The sequence below is a fragment of the Gadus macrocephalus genome, chromosome 2 (genome assembly GCF_031168955.1).
Source record: "Gadus macrocephalus chromosome 2, ASM3116895v1".
Lineage (NCBI taxonomy): Eukaryota > Metazoa > Chordata > Actinopteri > Gadiformes > Gadidae > Gadus > Gadus macrocephalus.
Genome location: NC_082383.1, coordinates 2,634,119 through 2,653,181, shown reverse-complemented (window position 1 = coordinate 2,653,181; position 19,063 = coordinate 2,634,119). Strand labels below are relative to the sequence as shown.

Here is a 19,063-nt window from a genome sequence, read left to right as displayed (position 1 = left end):
GGGTTGGTGGATTGAACGTGTGTAGTAGCAGAGAATGGCCTGCGGGGCAGTATGTACATTGTTAAACACATGAATAGGCTTGAATTTAGTAGTAATATGGAGGTTTCATGTTTTTACAAAATCGATTATGTGAACATTGCTGAATAACAATCATGTAAATTAAATGTATTGCAGGACTTTAGCTTGACATTAACCAAGTTAAAGGACAATTAAATGAACCGCACCAAACATGTAGAAGTCAATGTGGGATTTTAATATATAAACAAAAACACTTGACAGAAGTTTAATACAATTTTGTAAAGGAAAGCAGAGGAAAACATTTTCCCAAATGAATCTTTTCAAAATGTCACCACCATTCCGAAAGCAAGTGAAGAGGTTTGTGTAAAAGCAGTCCTCCCTGACCAGCTCTGTCCCTGACTCTAAACCCTGACTCTCAACCCTAACGCTGAACCCTCTGAGGGCAGGAAGACGCGCCTTCTGTGTAAAGGTTCGAACCACAGAGAAGGAAGAAAAGAGGAAGCAGTAGAAAGTAGTGAAGTAGTGAGGTTAGTGACAGACATGAGGGAAAGGCGTGTGGAAGCACACGGTTACATGTGGGATCAAGAAGATCACTCCCACTGGAGGTCATTGATCCATCAGCCTCAGACTGCTGAGCTCAGCAGGTCTTCTGGAGGACGAGGCTCAGATGAACTGAGGAGACGGGACCAGCAGGATATCAGGATCAGGTGAGGTTCAGCTCAGGTGTGTCTGCCCGGACCAAACAAGGACATTGATTAGGTTCAATATTCAAAAGATGCAACATTATCTGAACCAAAGATAAGTTATTAAGGAGCAGGCAGGCTTTAGGGCGCCTTGCTCAAGGACGCATCACTGTATTCTGAGGACTTCAACCCGGCACCATTGGTTTGAGAGTTTAACCCCCAACCCCCTACCTGGTCCACTATGTCCAGATAATGCAAATTTATGAGGAATCCTTGATGGTAGAGTCCTGTTGGTCCTCAGGATTTGCCTTCCAGATGTCCGGCTTCTCCATCAGTCCTCCAGATTCCTGGTCTGGTTACAAACTTAATTTGTCTCTAATGTAAGGTAACAAACACAGCAGTGGTTTGTCTCTAATGAAAAGGTAACAAACGCAGTAGTAGTTGGGCTCTAATATCAGGTAACAAACACAGTAGTAGTTTGACTCTAATGCAAGGTAACAAACACAGGAGTAGTTGGGCTCTAATGGTGCGTAACAAAGTAGCAGCTGTAGTTTGTCTGGTAAACAACCACAATAGTATGCTGTAACTTGTACTGGACAAACTAATCCTGCGTTACAACAAGTCCACTCTGTTTATTTTAGGCAAACTTACGAGGATCCTGGTTGGTGGAGTGATGTCGTCCTCTTGGCTCGAGTCTTGGCTCCTCCATCAGCTCTCCTCAGCCAGTGTCCTGGTCTGGAACAAACAGCGTGAGTCTGGCCCTAAAGTCTGGTAACAAACGTGTAGTTTGTCTTATTTTTAAGCCCTTTATTTCCACTTTGTTTGGTTAATACAAACTTACAACCCTTGTTGGTAGAGTGATGGTCATCCTCCAGATTCACGGCTCCCCTACCAGCTTGCCTCCGCTCCAGAAACACGTTCTAGTAAGAAAACACAGCGGTAGTTGGTTAACGCATGTCAAAGTAACAGCTGTATTTTGCCCTTTAAGTCAACCATGTAAGTAAATACAAACTTACAAGGAATCCTTGTTGGTCGATTCCTAGTCGTCCTCCAGCGTCTCAGCTCCTCCAGCAGCTCTCCTCAGACAGAGTCCTGGTCTGGAACAAACAGCGGAAGTCTTGCTTCAACATGTGGTAAAACAGATGTCGTCTGGTATATAGGGTACAAACGCCGGTAGTTTGTGGTAGCAGTATTCTACTAGTATTCTTTTTTATTTTATTATTTTATTTTTTTTATTTATTATGTTTCCACAATTTGTATTTTTTTTTTTTAACGATTTATGATGACTATATGCTCTGTAAGGTGACCTTGGGTGTCTTGAAAGGCGCCTCTAAATTAAATGTATTATATTATTATTAGAAGTGGCAGTGAGTGTGATGATCACTTCAGAGTCAGGCTCCATCTAACCCACGATACACGTCATTCCCCAGGCAGGCCCTCCACCAGCTCCTCCACCAGCCCAGGGCCTTCAGCACAGCTCCTCCATCAGCGCCTTCAGCCATGGATTCCTGGTCTGGTTACAAACACAGTTGGTCTCAGCAGTAAATCACCTGGGGACGCAATACACCCCACCTCCTGCATCTGAGGTTCACTTGTAAAATGGAAGACAAATTTAAACACTTAAATTAGACAACGTCTGCAGTTTGTCGCGTTCAGCAATTCATCCACTACGGTCGTAGGAGCACTAGTAACATTAATGGCTCATATGACTCTTGCATAACCCCCGTATGAATTAACTAAAATCACAGCTTGGCACAGATATAAAGTCATAAGGTGATCAAAACCAGACCTAAACTACCGTGGATTTTAGTGTTTCAGATGAGCTTGGTGATGGTTACCCTCTGGTCCGGTGCTGCAGGCCCCTGGTCTCCAGCCTCAGTCTCCGGTCCACCCTGGCACCACAAGCCTCCGGACCCCAGCCTCTCAGCCTCGCCTTTCAGCTACAGCAGAAGGTTTATATCAGCATTTGCCCAACAATAAACTTATTTGACTCAACCGAAACCAAGTTACACAATTAATTGAACTATTATTTTATAACTTAAGGCCAGAAAAGACTTGAGACCAGACATGAGCATCCCGTTTTTGGGAATGAAGACAGAGCAGTCCACAAGATTAAAGAAGTGGTTCAGGCCATGCATTGAAACTGACCTGAGAAGACTCTACTCACACAGAGCACTGACCTGTTCTGGAGGACTTCTGACAGGAGGTGGAGGTCTGGCTCTGGGTGAGGAGGTGGAGGTCTGGCTCTGGGTGAGGAGGCAGACACCTTGGGACAAACTACATGATACCTTTTTAACCATGTACAGTTCTAGAGTATCTTCTACTATAACATGTGGGAATGACAGCCATTATTTTAGCTTTTATATTATCCAGTCGTTAACTCTGCATCAAAGTCGTTGTTTAACGTCATTCCATTGGGTAGGGTTTAACTTCTGTGGCAATGAATGACGGCAGATATTTAGAACGTACAAAAGCTGAAGTAACAAAGAACACTAAGCAGTATCAATATTAAATTTAATATACTCAGCCATATTCAGGTGCTGGGTTCCGTTGAAGAAATGTCAAATTATCTTCCATCTTGAAATGATTTTAAGTCTTCCTTGATGTCAAAAATGGGCCCGCAAGTAGAACGCTGTTTTGTACGCAGTGAGAGTCCCGCAACGTCATCGTGGTTAAGAGTGCGGCGCAACCATCGGAAATGATCAACATATTGTATGACGTACGTGTCAGTATGTATTTAATATCAAACTTTAGTTGTTTAAAATAGGGGCAACAATTCCCAATGGAAACCGACTGAAAAATAGTTTCCGTTGGCAACGGCTCGAGGTTACGCAAATAGAATCCAGAACGTTCCACCAGATTCCCTCAGGGGACTCCCGTCCAACTAACTGGTTGTCAAGACTACAACATTCTACGCTAACCATTAGGACTACCGTAATTTTCGGACTATAAGCCGCGCCTTTTTTCCCCATTTTGCTTATATAAACGTGCGGCTAATTTTTGAATTTTATAGCTAACGTCCACTAGGGGACCTCCTAAATCTATGGATTTTTAAGCGGCGGGCTCCAGTGTGGCTTATACATGTAAACATCATTCAATTTAGCTGCTGCGGTTTATACTCCGGTGCGCCTTATAGTGCGGAAAATACGGTAAATCAAGTGATCGCACTCAGAAGCTTCCACGGCGGGAAGCACAAACCGTCCGACTGGAATCCGAACATTCCGGCCGGAACCAACCAAAGAAAAAACATAACCAGCGCCTCACCTTGAGCTGAACGGAGGAAGATCCTGAAGTCCAGCGATGGTCTTCATTAAAATACAGCCAACAGACTTACCTTGAGGAGATCCGTTTGTTGCTGTTGGTCATTAATACTATTCAGTGTACCTTTACATTATTATGCACCCAGTGTGTATAAGTTATATCACTCAAAACCATACAAAGAACCAAACTACCATGTACGTCTACCAACAACTTTAAACCTAAAATCCTGGAATCATTCAATACAAAACTGTCTACATTTTACAATTATCTAGATTATTCAGGGTACAAACCATACAGCAAATCTAAACGTTAACCTCACAGAGAGCCGACCATAGCACTGCAACGTCACCCTGACCGCCTCATCACCAACAGCAAATCATGCCAGCCAGCCAACACATGTACAGCTCCAGTGAGAAGTGGGCATCTGAGTGAAAGGACTGCCCATAATAAAAATAAGCCATATTCCTGAACTATCCAACCATCTTCATGGTTTAAAGATTTACAGACTTGACATTCCATTCTAATCACCTTAGTCTGCTCCCTCGTTACTTATAAAACTCTACATCTCCATCACTAGAGTGTTGCATCCTACTCATGGGGGTGTGGTCTGAGTGAGCAGAGATGCATGCTGGGATACAGTGCTGTCTGAAGTCTTCAGTTCCATAGACATGCCCCTCAGGAGAAACCAAGTGTTTGAGAATCTGTTGTGACATCAGTTACATGAGCTGGAATATCCTTCAAGATGGCGCCAGGATTCTCAGAGGAGAAAGGCCAAGAGGAAGATGTGTGGGTTCTTCCTCTCAGCCAGTGGAACACAACAATGGTCTTCATCAGATTACCATGGAACACTTGAAACATTCTCCTCTTTACACCTTGAAGCCCCAGTGAAGGTTTCCTTACCTCCTCAGCTGAAGAGCACAACTTCAGCTCGAAGAGCGCACTAGCTGGAGTTCCCGGATTGGTTCTCATTTAAGGGAACCAATCGTTCAGCTGGTCCTGTCCGAAACAAATACAGTTCAGCCTGAGAAGACGTACAACTGAGAGCAAGACAAGATCCACAGGGCTCTCCATCAATCCAGCCAGGTAGGAGGAGCCGTCTCATTTCAGGTCTGAAGGTCATCTTGAATATCCATTTAGGTCCCTTTCCAACGTCAGACTTGTGGAATTCCTTTTGGTGTCCATCCTCCATTGATCCTGATTGGTGTGGTCCTAGTTTGAAGTCACTGATCTGAACACGCCGCTTGCATCCTTTGACACTTGAGTTGGACACTCTCCTTCCTGCCGAGTGTGTTGGATCTCGCTCCGGAGCATCGCTCAGGGCTCTTCATGTCTACTGGAGGCCCTTAGGTAAACGTGTGGCCGTCCATCAGGTATGATTTAGTTAACCATTCCAATATCCCAAGCCAATCACACAGACCCCCGTATGAACATTATCACTGTCAAAGCAAGCCGGACACACACATAGAACCCAGGACAGGCACGTAGAACCCCATGCCAGGTGTGACACACACACACACACACACACACTTCCATCTCATGTCAAACCCAAACACACACCACTGAGCCATGAAAGGCCAAACAATCATGCAGGGTCAGGGCACCCATAACAGAACAACCAATGTCTCAAGAGACGTAAATTATGTACAACATTCTTCAGTGGCGTCCCACATTGGTGATGAATTATGCTTGGCGTCTTCAAAATGTGTCCTAGGTTGATTCAACATCTCTGAAGTCATGTCTTTGTAGTCCAGTGGTTTCCTGAAAGAGGGGCCTTCACAGATGCAAACGATGCAGCTTTAGTCAGCCTGAGGACAGGAAGGAGGTCATCTGTTCAGAAGACCACCCAGTGGAGGGGGGTGGCTCTTGAGGAGCAGGATCCATATGGGGATGGCCCCAAATAAGACCTTCTTGGAAATGAAACTGTTCGAGGAGTCACGATGCCTGGAGGGGACTGTTGAATGTGTTCCATGATTCTCTGTGTCAGACTGAAGTTGTGTTTTAGTCGTTGAGATGAGGAGCCCCCTCATCTCCCCCTGGTGTTTCTCTTTCTGAATCCCTGTCTCCATCTTTAAGAACATTCCAGTCCATGTAACTGACGTCACCACAGTTTCTCAAACACTTGGTTTCCCCTGAGGGGGCGTGTCTACAGACCTGTAGACTTCAGACAGCTCTGTATCCCAGTATGTACCTCTGCTCACTCAGACCACAGCCTCATCAGTAAAGAAACACTCATTGGATGAAGATGCAGAGCAGAGTAGAATGAAAGACTGAAGACATCAGAACCCAACCCATTACTCCAGCTTACAACAATAACTTGGAGCCTGTAACCATTTTAACAAATCATTAAAACCAACATAAACCAAACACCTAAGTAACCCATGAACCAATAAAACATCCTTAATACTCAGATCAACCTTCAGGTAACAGGTTAACTCACCAGGAAGCCAAAATACAGCAATGTGCCCAAGAGTAATGAGAAATTAATGACTTACAGTTTGCAGTTATGCTTCAAGGATAAGTTGGGATACTCACAGAACAGCAGTTAAACATCCATGATAGACCTTTGAAGGAAGGAACAGTTTACTCATGGTCCAAATTTCAAATGAGTTAAACCATTTCCTTCACACATTATCAGTGATTTATATTCAACATACAAGTCACGTCAGTTGTGCTTTGCCACACATTCTACTCACATCAGGTTCAGATGAGATGCTCCTCTTTACTTCAAAAAGACTTTAACCTGTGAAACTGGAAGAGATGTTAAATAAGTCACAACAGACCTCAGCAAAACAGTACAAATAAATGTACTGTCCAGTTCCCTTTTAAGTGAAACGCACCAGAAGCAACCAATTAACTAATTAAGAAAACCACCTGGCAGGCGAGCTTGGGCATGTGAGCTAATTAGTAAAACTCAATGCCGGTTCGGCACCCTGTGGTCTTCTTGGTAACAGTGAGAGGCTATTACAGCTCTGTGTTTGATCTTAAATGACCTCCCTCATTTTAATTAATGGGATGGGTCTGATTTGACTGATTTAGATTCAAACTTCAAAACGAAAAGTTTTCATTCAATTCACCTTACTGTGTGCGCGAGTGAGTGTGTTTGTGTGTGTGAGAGTGAGAAGGAAGAAGCTTTCAGTGAGAAGGAAGAAGCTTTCATCTGGTCTCTTTTCAAGAGACCAGAGACTCATTCACTGGTTAAACTGGAGTCATCGAAAAAAACAAAACTTTGAGAACCCCTGTTGTAGACCAACTTCGGAAAACTGTAGTTCCACCATAGAAACGCTAGACGTCAGTAATACTGAAAAGTGGAGTCGAATTCATTTTAAACAGCGCTGTCTTTTCCTATGTTAGAAAGGAAGCACATTTTCATCTCTCCTTGACCCGATGACGTTTTCCACAAAGGTTAGGTAAAGGATAGGAGATTTGACTATTCGACTAGGGACACAGGAGTCTCACCGCGTCCGCCATCTTGTCGTCACGTGACAGCACTAGGACGTTGGATGTCCATGTCCTACAGGCTGCAGCGAGACATTACTCTTTTGTGTTGCGCTTTCGTCCGTTCAAACTGACTCAATCGAGAATTGACTTCTCCTGTCCTGAATGGTGATCTGTACTTGGAGTCCATTTGTTTTTTGGAGAACATTGAATATGAAATAAAGTAACATTTAAAGAAAGTGTTGCTGCAGATGGGACATTTTGGAAGAGGTTTAGGTATTGTAAAAAAAAAAAAAATTCACCTTGAAGTCAGAATTCTGAAATTAAAGTCAGAAAAATAAATGATTAAAAAAAATCACATGTGGCACTAATCTTTTTCCGTAGGAAATACTAATTAAGCTCAATCCACAATATTAAATTGGGACATGAAAGGCTATTTTAGGGACTTTTACTTTGAAGGAGTCGTTGAAGTGGTTGCCATATTTCGTCCTCCCATCAAGACAAAATTAAAAGCAGCGAGAGAGAGCGAGGCGAGTTTAGACCATATTTATTAGGTGCCATACATCTGACGGGTACGTGTACTGCATATCTATATATTCGGCTTTATCTCTATTTACAAAAATAAACAAAAAAGGCAACTAGAGCGACCCCGACAATCTCTTCTCTTCGAATAACTGGAAAACATTCATTCGGTTTTTTAAATAATATACAAATAATAATATACAAAAAATATACAACACAGATGTTAATGGCACAAGCAATGGCAAATTAACAAATCAGTGTGTATCACCTCGTAGGGGTGAGGTCAGGGCAGCCTTCGTAGATTCTCATAAACTCTAAAACAAAAACACAATTTCAAAATTATAAAAAAGCAAAAACGACGAGGCCGTAAATTCATTGCATCTTTAAATGTTCAGCGTGAGCGACTTTGTCTTGTGAAATTATTCGTGACACTTTATCCCAAAAGCAACACCGTAAACTCCTCCTTTGACACAAACCTCTCTCCGGTGATGAGACCCCCCCCCCCCCCCCCCCCCCCCCCCCCAACTCATGCACTCCCCCCCCGCACCCCCCCTCCCCCATCCCCCCTCCCCCATCCCCCTTTAGCTCAGCGCCAACGTCACCAGGTCCAGCAAGTCCTGCTTCAGGGTCCCGGGGCAGTCCGCCTCAAGGGCCAGCCTCCCCAGGCAGTCTCCCGGGCCCAGGGATGAAGAGGAGGAGGAAGAGGAGGAAGAGGAAGAAGAAGAAGAGGAGGAGGAGGAGGAGGAGGAGGAGCCGGTGGCGGGGCGGGGCTGGGCCCTGGGACCCCTCGGCCCCCCCAGGAGCACTGAGAGGCAGGCCCGGCCCAGCGCGGGGTAGCTGTAGCGCTGGGCGAAGCGGTACGCCTGCGGGAGGAGGGCCCACAGGGCGCGGCCTTCGCTGCCGGCCGGCGGCCACGACGGGGCCGAGGGGTCCGGGGGGGCCGGCCTCAGCGAGCGCCGGGCGTGCTTGGGTCCCGGCCGGGTCTTGTCCGAGCCGCTCGGTTTGGAGCCGGACGCGGAGCGCGGGCGCGGGCGCGGGCGCTTCGGTTCTTGCGTGCTCTCCGCTCCTCCGCTGAGCTCCAGGCCCGAGGCGCGGCGAGCAAGGCCCTCGTCGGTGGTCTCCCCGAGGGGCCGCCCGGGGTCCCTGAGGGGGGGCGGGGCCGCGGCGTGCGCCAGGAGCGCCTCCACGCAGAGCTCCTCCGCCTCCCGCCGCAGCTCCGGCACCAGGAAGCGGCAGGCGCCCACCATCGCCTCGCCCAGCGGGGAGTCCTGGAAGTCCGGGGTCTCCGCCGCGTCCGTCCCCGGGACCAGGCCCAGTCTCTCCCGGGCCAGGGCCCCCAACACCTGGCACCGCGCCCCCCCCCTCCTCCTGGGCGGGGGCGGGGACCCGGCAGCCGTGCAGGTGGTGCAGCACCGTCAGCAGCGTGCCGCCGCTCACGTCCCGGATGGCGATGGCTCTGCCGGCGCCGCCCGCCGCCGCCTCCTCGAACCCGCCCCCCAGCAGGGCCCGGAAGTACTCCGAGCCCGCCGACACCGCCTCCCGATTGGCCGGGAGCCTGGTGCCGTCGTCCAGCTCCAAGAGGAGGTCAAAGGTCGCGTCGCGGTACGGACACAGGCAGTCCAGGCGGGGCTTCTTCGGCGGAGGAGGGGGCGTGTCTTCGGCGTTCCCGGGGATCCGATCCGGGAACGTTCCGGAGCGAGTCGGAAGAGGGGGCTTCCCGCCCGCGTCGGCTCGGCCGCCGCCCAGCAGGCCGGACAGGCAGCCAATCAGGAGCGAGAGGTAGAGCGCGTGGAGCTGGGCGCCGCCGACGGGCGGCGAGGAGCTGAAGCCTTTGGGGAGGAGCAGGCCGCACTCGGCCGTGTGCTCCTCCTCCTCCTCCTCCTCCTCCTCGCCCCCCCCGTCGGCCGCGGGGCAGCCCAGCGGCTGCAGCGCCAGCGCCAGGCCGCCGCTGTCCAGGAGCAGCTTCCGCAGGAGCGCCTTGTTGCTGGAGGCGAGACGGTATGAAGTCAATACAAAACAAGAGCTGAACGTTGAGCTCAAAAGATTGGTTTTCTGCAATGTTGGCACATAGGAAATGGAAACAGCTGTGTGCCAACTGTAAAAGCACAGAAAAATAAAATAGAGAAAGTACAGATCTAAGAATCAAATCAAATTAAATAAGAGGCAATGACAAATACGTGATTCTAATAATCGTTCGTGGTGCTAACATTATTAGCATGTGCTAACATGACCAGTGTATGCTAACATTGCTAGCATATGCTAACGTGACCAGCAAATGCTAACATGATCGACGTCGTCGGCGGCCTCCCACCCACCTGTTGATGAGCGGTAGGGACAGCGCGACGTTCATCTTGTCGGGCTCCGAGCCGGACAGCATGGCGTGGGCCAGCACCCCCGAGCCGAACGCAGACTCACTCTGGACCCGCATGTTGTTGAGCAGGGCCAGCCCTGCACCGCGGAGACACAGAGAGAGACCCCAAAGTGAACAACAACACCCAGCAGACATGGTGTAGCCAAGAAGGGGATGCTAAAATGACCAGTATATGTTAACATGACTAGCGTATGCTAACATGACTAGCATTTGCTAACATGTGGTGTGGTGATACTTGCAGGTACAAATAGTAATAATCTCCCAATATACTACTAACAATAATAAATTACACTTATGAATCCTATTGCAATCTACCATTTAGTGTTTAGCAAATGCTTTTACGCACATCAACCAGCAGTTACTACAGACGCATGTCATTTGGAAGCAGGTAGGGGTCTAGAATCGTGCTCAAAGTCGTCAACAGTCTTTACTGAGAGTCTCAAGGCTCTCGGTAAGAGATGGCTAGCAATGACTAGCCACACCGAGAGCTATGGCTAGCACTACCTCGAGCAATGGCTTGGAAGGTGGCTCGCCTTCAATCTAACCAAGCAATGGGAAGCTAATCCGACGCAAGCGCAACAACACCAACGAGGCATTAGCCAGGCTAACGTGCTAACGTGCTAACGTGGAACCCAGCTTACCTAGCTGCTTCACCTTGGCCCTCACTCTGCCCGTCTGCCTGTTTCCACCACCTCCTCCACCACCTCCTCCAGCACCTCCTCCTCCACCTCCTCCTCCTCCACCTCTCTCCGCCGGTCGACACAGGTGGTGCCGTATGAGGGCGGGCGCCCCGGTGCGCACCAGGGCGTGCAGGCAGTTGGGGTTGCAGCTGAGGCGGCAGAGCATGCGGAAGCAGCGGCTGCTGGGGTCGCGGTGGCGGCTGACGTAGCGCAGCAGGCCGCGCAGCGCCGTCGGCGTCACGAGCGCCGCGCTGGGGTCCGAGGCGTGGGAGAAGCGCGACAGCAGCAGCAGCACGGGGGACTCGGGCGCCCAGGGCTCCGGGTGGTAGGGGTGGCGGCCGTGGGGGGGGTGGTGGCGCTGCGGGGTGGGGGTGGGGGTGGTGGGGGTGGGGGTGGGGGTGGGGGGGGACGGAGAGGGAGGGGCGTCGGGGCCGAGGGGGGAGGGGCGGGGCGGCGGGTGGACGCGGGGACGCTTGCGCTGCGGGGAGAACTTGGAGGGGGAGACGGGCGTCTGGGGGGGAGGGGCGGGGGGGGGGAGGGGGAGGGGGTCGAGGGAGGCGCGGGGGCTTCCCCCAGGGGGGAGACTTCGGGCTGCTGGGCCGAGGCGGGGGCGCGACAGGAAGAGGAAGCGGAGGAGGGCGGGGGACAGGAAGAGGAAGAGGAGGAGGAAGAGGGCGGGGAGAGGGAGGAGAGGGAGGAGGGAGGTGAGAGGGAGGAGCTTTTAGGAGCGGTGGGGGAAGCGGAGGGCAGGGCGGGGAGAGGGGTTTGAGGGGAGGAGGAGGAGGAGGAGGAGGAGGAAGGGAGATGAAGACCGCTCCAGTCCCCTTCGGCCGCACCCGGGGCGTCGACCAGATCTCCCTCGGAGGAGATCAGGCCCTCGGAGAGCAGCCATGACCTGCGAAGCAGAAACCAGGAAGAGAGGCGCTCAAACACGTTCAGACAACGCCATGGAAACCATTTCCACCTTATCCTAATGATTGACAGTGATACACTAGAGTTTGAGTATTTACAAAAGCGCTTTAAATAAATGTAAAAAAAAAAAATCGATAAAATCGAATGTTTTATCATTATTATCAACATCAAAGTTGATCTGCTGTTTTTGTGTTTGTAGCTCCATCACAGCCTTCCAGGCGGTCCTTCCTCCACTACGTCTTGTGTTTGAGGTGCCTCGAGCCCCTGGGGGTTACCAACCTGAGGCTCAGGAAGCTGGACGAGCCCGGGCCCTGGTCGCGGGCCTCCTCCCTGCGGCCGTCGAGGGACGGGAAGTCGAAGGACTCGAAGCAGGAGGAGGACAGCATCTCCGAGGGGGACATCCCGGCGGTCAGGCCCGCCTCCGCCCGGTCCGCCACCGGCTCCGCCTCCTCCACCTCCTCCTGCTGCTGCTCCTCCTCCTGGCGGGCGAGGGCGTCCAGCCGGCCCACCAGCAGCGGCACCAGACCCAGCTCCTGCAGCTGCTCCAGCGCCGCCTCGTCGTACACAAAGTCCACGCACGCCACGATGGCCATGCGGGCCAGCGGGTGGCCGCGGTGCGTCCCCAGGAAGCCCACCAGCGTCTCCAGCCCGCCGCACGCCTTCACCTTGGCGCGGTTCACCGCCTCCTTGCAGCAGAGGCACAGCGCCTTGAGGAACACGGGCGCCCTGAGCGGCTCGCGGCGCGCCTCTGCCGAGAAGCGGCCGATGACGTCCAGCGAGCCCACCAGGGGGCGCAGGCAGCCCTGCGAGCACAGGTTGGCCAGCGCCTTGAGCGCCAGCTCCTCCGGCGGCTCGTCGCCGCCGCCGCCGCCCTCCGCCGCCGCCGCCGCCGCGCCCGTCGCCATGGCGCCCAGCGGGGCCAGGACGCCGGAGCGCGACACCTCGCGGGCGCACTCCACGCCGCAGCCGCGCGTCAGCTCGTGGACGGTGCGCAGGGCGGCGCGGCGGAGCGCCAGCGGGAGCTCGGCGGCCAGCAGGGGCGCCAGGGAGGAGAGCGCGCACTGGGCCAGCAGGGAGAGGCGGTTGGCGTGGGTGTCGGCCAGGTAGAGGAGGGCGCGCGCCGCCGACTGGGCGCACTCCAGCTGGGGGCCCGAGGGGGGGGGCGGAGCCCCACTGGGGGAGGAAGAGGAGGAGAACAGGGAGAGGCAGAGGAGGAGGAGGGGGACGCCGCCTGGAACAGGGAGGGCGCCGCTGTGAGTGCCGGGGGGCTGAGTAACGACCCGTCACGACGTATAAGCAACGACTTTTTTAAGTATTGATTTGGGTCCGAATTATTTTCTGCTACGATTAAATCATCGATTACACAGTAGACGCGATACGTTCTCCCATCCGATATAAACAAACACAGTGCATCTGCATCTGTCGAAAGGATACAAAACCAAAGCGAAAGAGAGTGTCGGAAGTATGAGTTCACATTGTAAGATGGAATTAAAAGTGAAATTCTATACTTATTTCCCTCTGAATTCCCCAATGAAGTCATCACACACACACACACACACACACACACACACACACACACACACACACACACACACACACACACACACACACACACACACACACACCAGAGGAGTGGATGAGGGCCGAGTTCTGGGGGTCCATGGCCAGGTTCCCCAGGGCTCGCGCAGCCCGGTTCTGCACCGTGTCCGTGGTGACGTTCCTCTTCAAGATGTCCACTGAGATGGTCGAGAACAAGGGACGGGTTAAGCTTCAGTTTGGCCAGAACAAGAAGTCCTTTCACACAGCTGTTGCTTAGCAATGCTTTCACGTTGATCAGGAAAGATCACACAGCTGGTCGGGTATGTTCCAAATTTCATATTGAATGTTCATTGGTATTTGGTAAGAAACATAAGTTACAGAGCGAATTCAACATGTTGATGTCTTATTTATTCCTACTTACCCACAATGACGACTCCTTCAAGCTTACGAACCTGCAAAGAAGGGATGAAATGATATTTACCATAATGCCTCAAACCTACAGCAGCATTGAACTTCACTTTGAACCACACCTGTCCTCTCTCTCACCTGTGCCCTTGTCGCGTACTCTGTGCAGCAGTTACCCAGTATACTGAGAGCCAGGTCTAAAGTCTTTCTGGAGCACTCGGGGTCCTTGAGAACTTTCAACAGAGGGCCGAGCCCACCCTGAGTTCTAAATCGGGAGATACCGCTGGTGCCCCCCTTGATGTGATGCGTCCGGATGGCCACCAGGGCTCGCCACTGAGCAGCTTTGTTCCGCTTGCTTTCCGAATCTTTTCTACCGCCGCCGTCTTCCGTGCCGCAGATCCCGGGATCCTCTGTAGGTTTCGGAACGGGTTTTGAGAGGTGAGACAAACACCAGGTCAGGGATGACTCTGGCGATGTCGAAGAAGCGCCCCGGTGCGAAGCCGACCCTCGGGCCGGTTTGCAGCTACCCTGGACTGGTAACGCTGCCATGATCCCACGTCCTTGCTGGGATCTGGATTATTGTTTATTTTTTCTTCACACTACGAAGACAAACACCACAGAAGATCATTAGGACTTAAATTTAGAAGGGCCAAGACCATTAATAAAACTATTTAAAACCGAATAAGTTCCATTTGAATTCCCTTATTTATAAAGCGTGGTTCCGATACAAGAAAAAAACTACATATACCAGCACGAAAGAGGAAATGGTGTCACCTGACAGGGCCCTCGCTGGGGCCGACGGGAGATGGAGTCCCGGTGGCTTCGGTGGACTTCCTAAAAAAACAGGCCTAAATGGTGACAAGGTCAGGCACGCGTTATTCTGCATATTGTAGGTGCGTTTGCTAAACGGATTACATTTTTTGCACTTCGGAATAAGTCGTTAAGATCTATTTGACCAATGTTATTATACATGTGGCGGAATAAATTGTATGAAACAAAATGCAATCGTCTTGGCTAGCCGCTAACGCCATCTTTAGCCAGGCAACTAAACAGAGAACCGACCAGGGGAGGGAGCGAGTGATGGGGGATGGGTTAGTTAAATAAACATCATGGTTGTTGTAGTCCAAAAGAAACGCCCGGGTCATGTAGTGCCGTGCGATCGCTGGACTGAAAGAACTACATGTCCCTTCAAAGATAACGGTATAGTACGGCGAGAAACTTGACGTGTACATAGACTTGTAGTTTAGTTAAACGGCTGAATTCATTAAATCAAACGCCAGCGATACTCTAAAAGAACTACATGGACCATAACTTATTATATAGGTTGTTATATTCATCGCTTTGGTCAATGCGACAGAGCTATCGCTGCCCTACACAGGTTGTTAAACTCTCCGATAGATTTAGTGAGTCAAAACAAACAACTTTGATGGTAGAACTCGTACTGAATAACATGGAGATAATCGACAGCATTGTTACAGATGGTCTTGAGGTGGAGGGAAAGGTATCTAATATGGGTCAGAATCTTGAGACTGACAAAACAAAAGCAGGTTTGTAGCTTTCATCTACTCCTTAATGAGCTGATTGCAGTCACTGTATCTGTGGGATGTTTGGTGTGTTATTATATAGTCATATAATGGAGAAATTAACCGCTAATGTGATAATTCCCAAGAAAATAACTGTTCACATGTATTTTGCATACATGTTGTACCAATGATTGCTTTTTCTGTTTTAGACGTTATACTAATTGTCAAATAACAAAACAAAAACAAAATAATATGTCAGACTTACTAAGAACTTTAGTTTTGTAAATGTTCTGGCAATAGCTTTACAATATCAACTATTCAGGTAAGTTTCAAGTAAAGTTCAAATTTTCTTCCCTTGACATAAAGCAAATTCAATCTTCTTTATTATCCCCACGATCAGAGTTCGTGTGGACCCTGCAGGCCACGTGGCACCTGGTCCACATCCGTCTGGAGATGGACCAGCTCTTCGACCAGCCCGTCTGCAAGAAGAAGAAGCTGTGGGAGCTCGTGTCGGAGAAGATCAACGCCAAGCTGAGCGAGAGCGCCGACTCGGAGGTCAGCGCCAAGGCCTACGAGTGCGACCTCAAGTGGCGCAACATGCTGGCCACGTACCGCAAGAACGCCGAGCGCGCCCGCCGGCTGGGCGAGGGCAGCGTGCACTGGGAGTTCTTCAAGGCCATGCACGAGGTGCTGGGGAAGAGCCGCGAGGAGGTGGAGGCCCAGCGCCGAGCCAGGCTCTGCGGCACCAAGCTGGGCAAGGCCATCGCCAGTAAGAGGTTCACTCCCATCCTGCCCACGCCATCGGCCGGGGGCGGGCCGCGCCCACCGCAGGACGTCCTCCAGCTGTACATGGAGCTGCAGGAGAGGAAGATGAACATGTGGGCCCAGCAGAAGGCCCTGGAGGAGAGGAAGATCGAGGCCATCAACAACCTGGCCCAGGCCATCTCCAGCCTGGCTCAGAAGAACGGTGACCCGTTTGTGAAGGAGGGACCGTAGATATAACTTAAACTCGACATCCCAGGAGAGCTCCATCCCTGGTGGATTCACCACTGTATATAAAGAGGGAACAGTCACCTGCCCAGCCTTCTCTCAATTAGCTTCTCAACGAACTATGAGTTGAGTAGCTGTTGGTAGGGGATTAGGTTAGTTGCCTACACCCATGTGTAGGCAACAACGTGGAAGACAATGTCCCCATGCACACATGGAGGGGTTTGGGTGGAGGTCTGGACGTAGCGGGGAAATCGACGTGGAGATACTTTAGTGCCGGTCTGTACAGAAGTGGGATAGCATTTTTAACTGTAAAAATGTGGATATTATGAAAGGGTTCACTGGACGAATGCAATGTGCTGCAGTATTGTCCTTAAGAAGATGGGGAGAATTGTCCTCGTAGAGGTAAGTTGCGATTGAAAATCGAATCGAGTATGCTAACATCCATGCGAATAAAAAGGTACTTTGGGACTCATGAATTGCCATTCTCTGACTGGTCATTATTTGTTAAATTATTTTAATTTTTCAGTTGTAACGTAAACTCCTTGTATATAAAGTCATGTTTTTTTGAAATTCCTTCAAAAGAGTTGGTGTAGAATGTTTCATAAAAAACATTTACATATCAAATAAACACCCTCATCAGCCACACACACACACCCACAACAAAACGTCACGCACACGTCGATTCAAGTCCTTTATACAACAGATCCATGATGGCCTCCCGTCTCCTTAACCCTTCCTCGTCCACGTCCCCCTCTTCCTCCTCCATCACCCCGGCCTCTTCCGCGTCCGCCTCTCCCTCCAGCAGGGGCCCAAAGTCCAGGAACACGTTGTGTAGGATACAGGCGGTCAGCACCACCGCCCTGGCCCTCTCATAGTTCCCCATGTCCAGGTACCGCAGCCGCTGGAACCGGGCCTTCAGGCTGCCCACCGCCTGCTCCAGGATGCTGAAGTACGCCTCCAGTGTCTTGTTGAAGAGGGCCTCCCTGGGCCCCACGGGGGGCCCGTGGGGGGTGAGGATGTGCTCTGTGAGCGGGTAGCCCGCTCGGGCCACGAGGCAGGACCCCGGGGGCATCGGGCGGGCCGGGCGTCCCAGCCGGTCCCTCAGCTCCGCCGCCCGGCCCGTCTCCGACCCCTGGCTGATGTGGCAGTGCAGGAAGCGGCCTCTGCGGTCGCACACCAGCTCCAGGTTCAACCAGGAGTCCGGGTGCGCCTCCTTCTTCATCCGCTTCACCTCGGGCATGGGGCTGTCCACGCTCTGCTTGCCGATGGGCAGGCGGATGGGGATCCGGGTGTGGCCCAGGATACCCAGGACCTGGGGCGCACCCGGGACCTCCTCAGGGCCGGTCTTTCCAAGCAGAGAGTAGAGAGGACAGAGCAGGTCCCCGGCTTCTTCATCTGTTGGAGAACGGGGGACAGCGAGAGAATATTGTTCTTAGTATTTACCATTATACATTTCTATCAATGTTGATTACGAGAAATTGTTAATGTTGTGTTGTTGGAGTCCTTGGAGCGTTTTCACTGAAAGAATACACTTTATTCCCAATGATTTCGAACTATACGAAGAAAGAATGGTCACAGAATCCACAAACAACGACGTAAACAACGAACCGCTTGGCCATCGGATCAGTTCGTCCTGCAGCAGGTTGACCCGCTCACAGAAGGAGAAGTAGATCCTGTGTATGTTTCCCTTCTCCAGGCGGAAGCGACCGGAGACCGAGCGGTAGCTGACGCGCTTGGAAAGGAGGGTGAGTGACAGCAGCACCGTGTGGGACAGCGAGATGCGGGCGCGTCCCGCCAGCCTCGACCTGCTGAAGTGGGACTTTGAGTTCTGAAGGAGTTCTGTAATGTGCTGTAGATAGAGATAAAGAGACAAAAAGAGAGAGGAAACACAATAAATGATGTTCACAGGGGTTAACCGCAGTGATGGCATTGGCCAATGAGATGCTCAGACCGGGGTCTTTACCTTAACGGCGTAACTATCGACGGGGTCTTCTTCTGTCTCTAGGGACAGATGTTCCTCTTCTTCGGATGGAGCGGATTTAACTGGTTCTGCTGGTAGCACCAGTGGGTCTGCAGCCTGCACCAGGTGCACATACACCGCGGGTGGCTGAGCTTGGACCTTGGCGACGAGGTCAGCCTCCAGAATGTCCTCGACCGCCTGGTCCAGGCGTTGTTCCAGCTCGGTCTGGGATAGAGGCTCCCATTCCCGTTCCACCATCTCCAGCACTGCCCTGCCTGCAGACTGCACAAAGTCCCTCAAGTCCATCTGACCACGGTCACACCATTCACAATATCTCCAGTTCTATCTCCAATCTCCAGAAGCACCCCGCAGTGTTTGTCCGTTCACTAGCTCACTAGGCTAATTCGCAGAACAGCACATTAGCTTATCGGGTTGGGAAACATGCCAGAAAGAGCAGGTTATCGATACCACTCCGTTCATTCAATCGGTACAAAGACACCGGATTCATAACAGCCGAGAACCAAAGTTGAAGTACGTTGGGATGTTTACTTCCGGGTTGCTCTAACGTGGACCTACTGCTCAGACATAGAGCTGGAGGTGATAGAACGGGGATTCCTGATCTGGACCCGTCCTGCACATGCACTGATTTGGGATTCAGTGCATGTGCATGGGCCTGATTGTTAGGACAAGGTTTTCTTTTTGATGGATGAACTAGTGTGTAATCTCTAGATATACCTTGAATATGTAACCATTATAGTCAGACG

At 51.0% G+C, this 19,063-nt stretch overlaps 3 protein-coding genes and 2 long non-coding RNA genes across 8 annotated transcripts in view; 3 read left to right on the top strand and 2 right to left on the bottom strand.

Annotated features, from left to right (window-relative positions):
- The window catches only part of LOC132471572 (myosin regulatory light chain 2, skeletal muscle), a 261,626-nt gene that overhangs the window by 198,600 nt on the left and 43,963 nt on the right, over positions 1–19,063 (top strand). The gene's annotated exons all lie outside the window — the stretch shown is intronic.
- Positions 233–3,672, bottom strand: LOC132471687 (uncharacterized). 3 transcript variants are annotated; one of them, XR_009528894.1, is made up of 8 exons: positions 2,882–3,672; positions 2,540–2,641; positions 2,086–2,214; positions 1,718–1,798; positions 1,543–1,621; positions 1,353–1,469; positions 933–1,053; positions 233–747 (listed from the first exon to the last, which is right to left on the bottom strand). It is a non-coding gene; the product is annotated as an uncharacterized LOC132471687 (long non-coding RNA). The 3 variants fall into 3 exon arrangements; XR_009528891.1 differs by having other exon boundaries at positions 2,109–2,214; XR_009528895.1 differs by having other exon boundaries at positions 1,353–1,436; positions 2,109–2,214.
- Positions 1,313–2,197, top strand: LOC132471711 (uncharacterized). Of its 2 annotated transcripts, XR_009528901.1 has the most exons (4): positions 1,313–1,450; positions 1,558–1,624; positions 1,745–1,834; positions 2,132–2,197. It is a non-coding gene; the product is annotated as an uncharacterized LOC132471711 (long non-coding RNA). The 2 variants fall into 2 exon arrangements; XR_009528899.1 differs by lacking the exon at positions 2,132–2,197 and having other exon boundaries at positions 1,745–1,891.
- On the top strand, positions 13,944–16,912 carry si:dkey-66i24.7 (uncharacterized). Its single transcript, XM_060070619.1, has 2 exons — positions 13,944–15,373; positions 15,750–16,912. The coding sequence occupies exons 1-2, from the start codon at positions 15,127–15,129 to the stop codon at positions 16,343–16,345; spliced, it is 843 nt and encodes a 280-aa protein (XP_059926602.1). The 5' UTR covers positions 13,944–15,126; the 3' UTR covers positions 16,346–16,912.
- Positions 16,831–18,868, bottom strand: LOC132471252 (uncharacterized). The gene is made up of 3 exons (XM_060070403.1): positions 18,303–18,868; positions 17,948–18,188; positions 16,831–17,734 (listed from the first exon to the last, which is right to left on the bottom strand). The coding sequence occupies exons 1-3, from the start codon at positions 18,603–18,605 to the stop codon at positions 17,007–17,009; spliced, it is 1,272 nt and encodes a 423-aa protein (XP_059926386.1). The 5' UTR covers positions 18,606–18,868; the 3' UTR covers positions 16,831–17,006.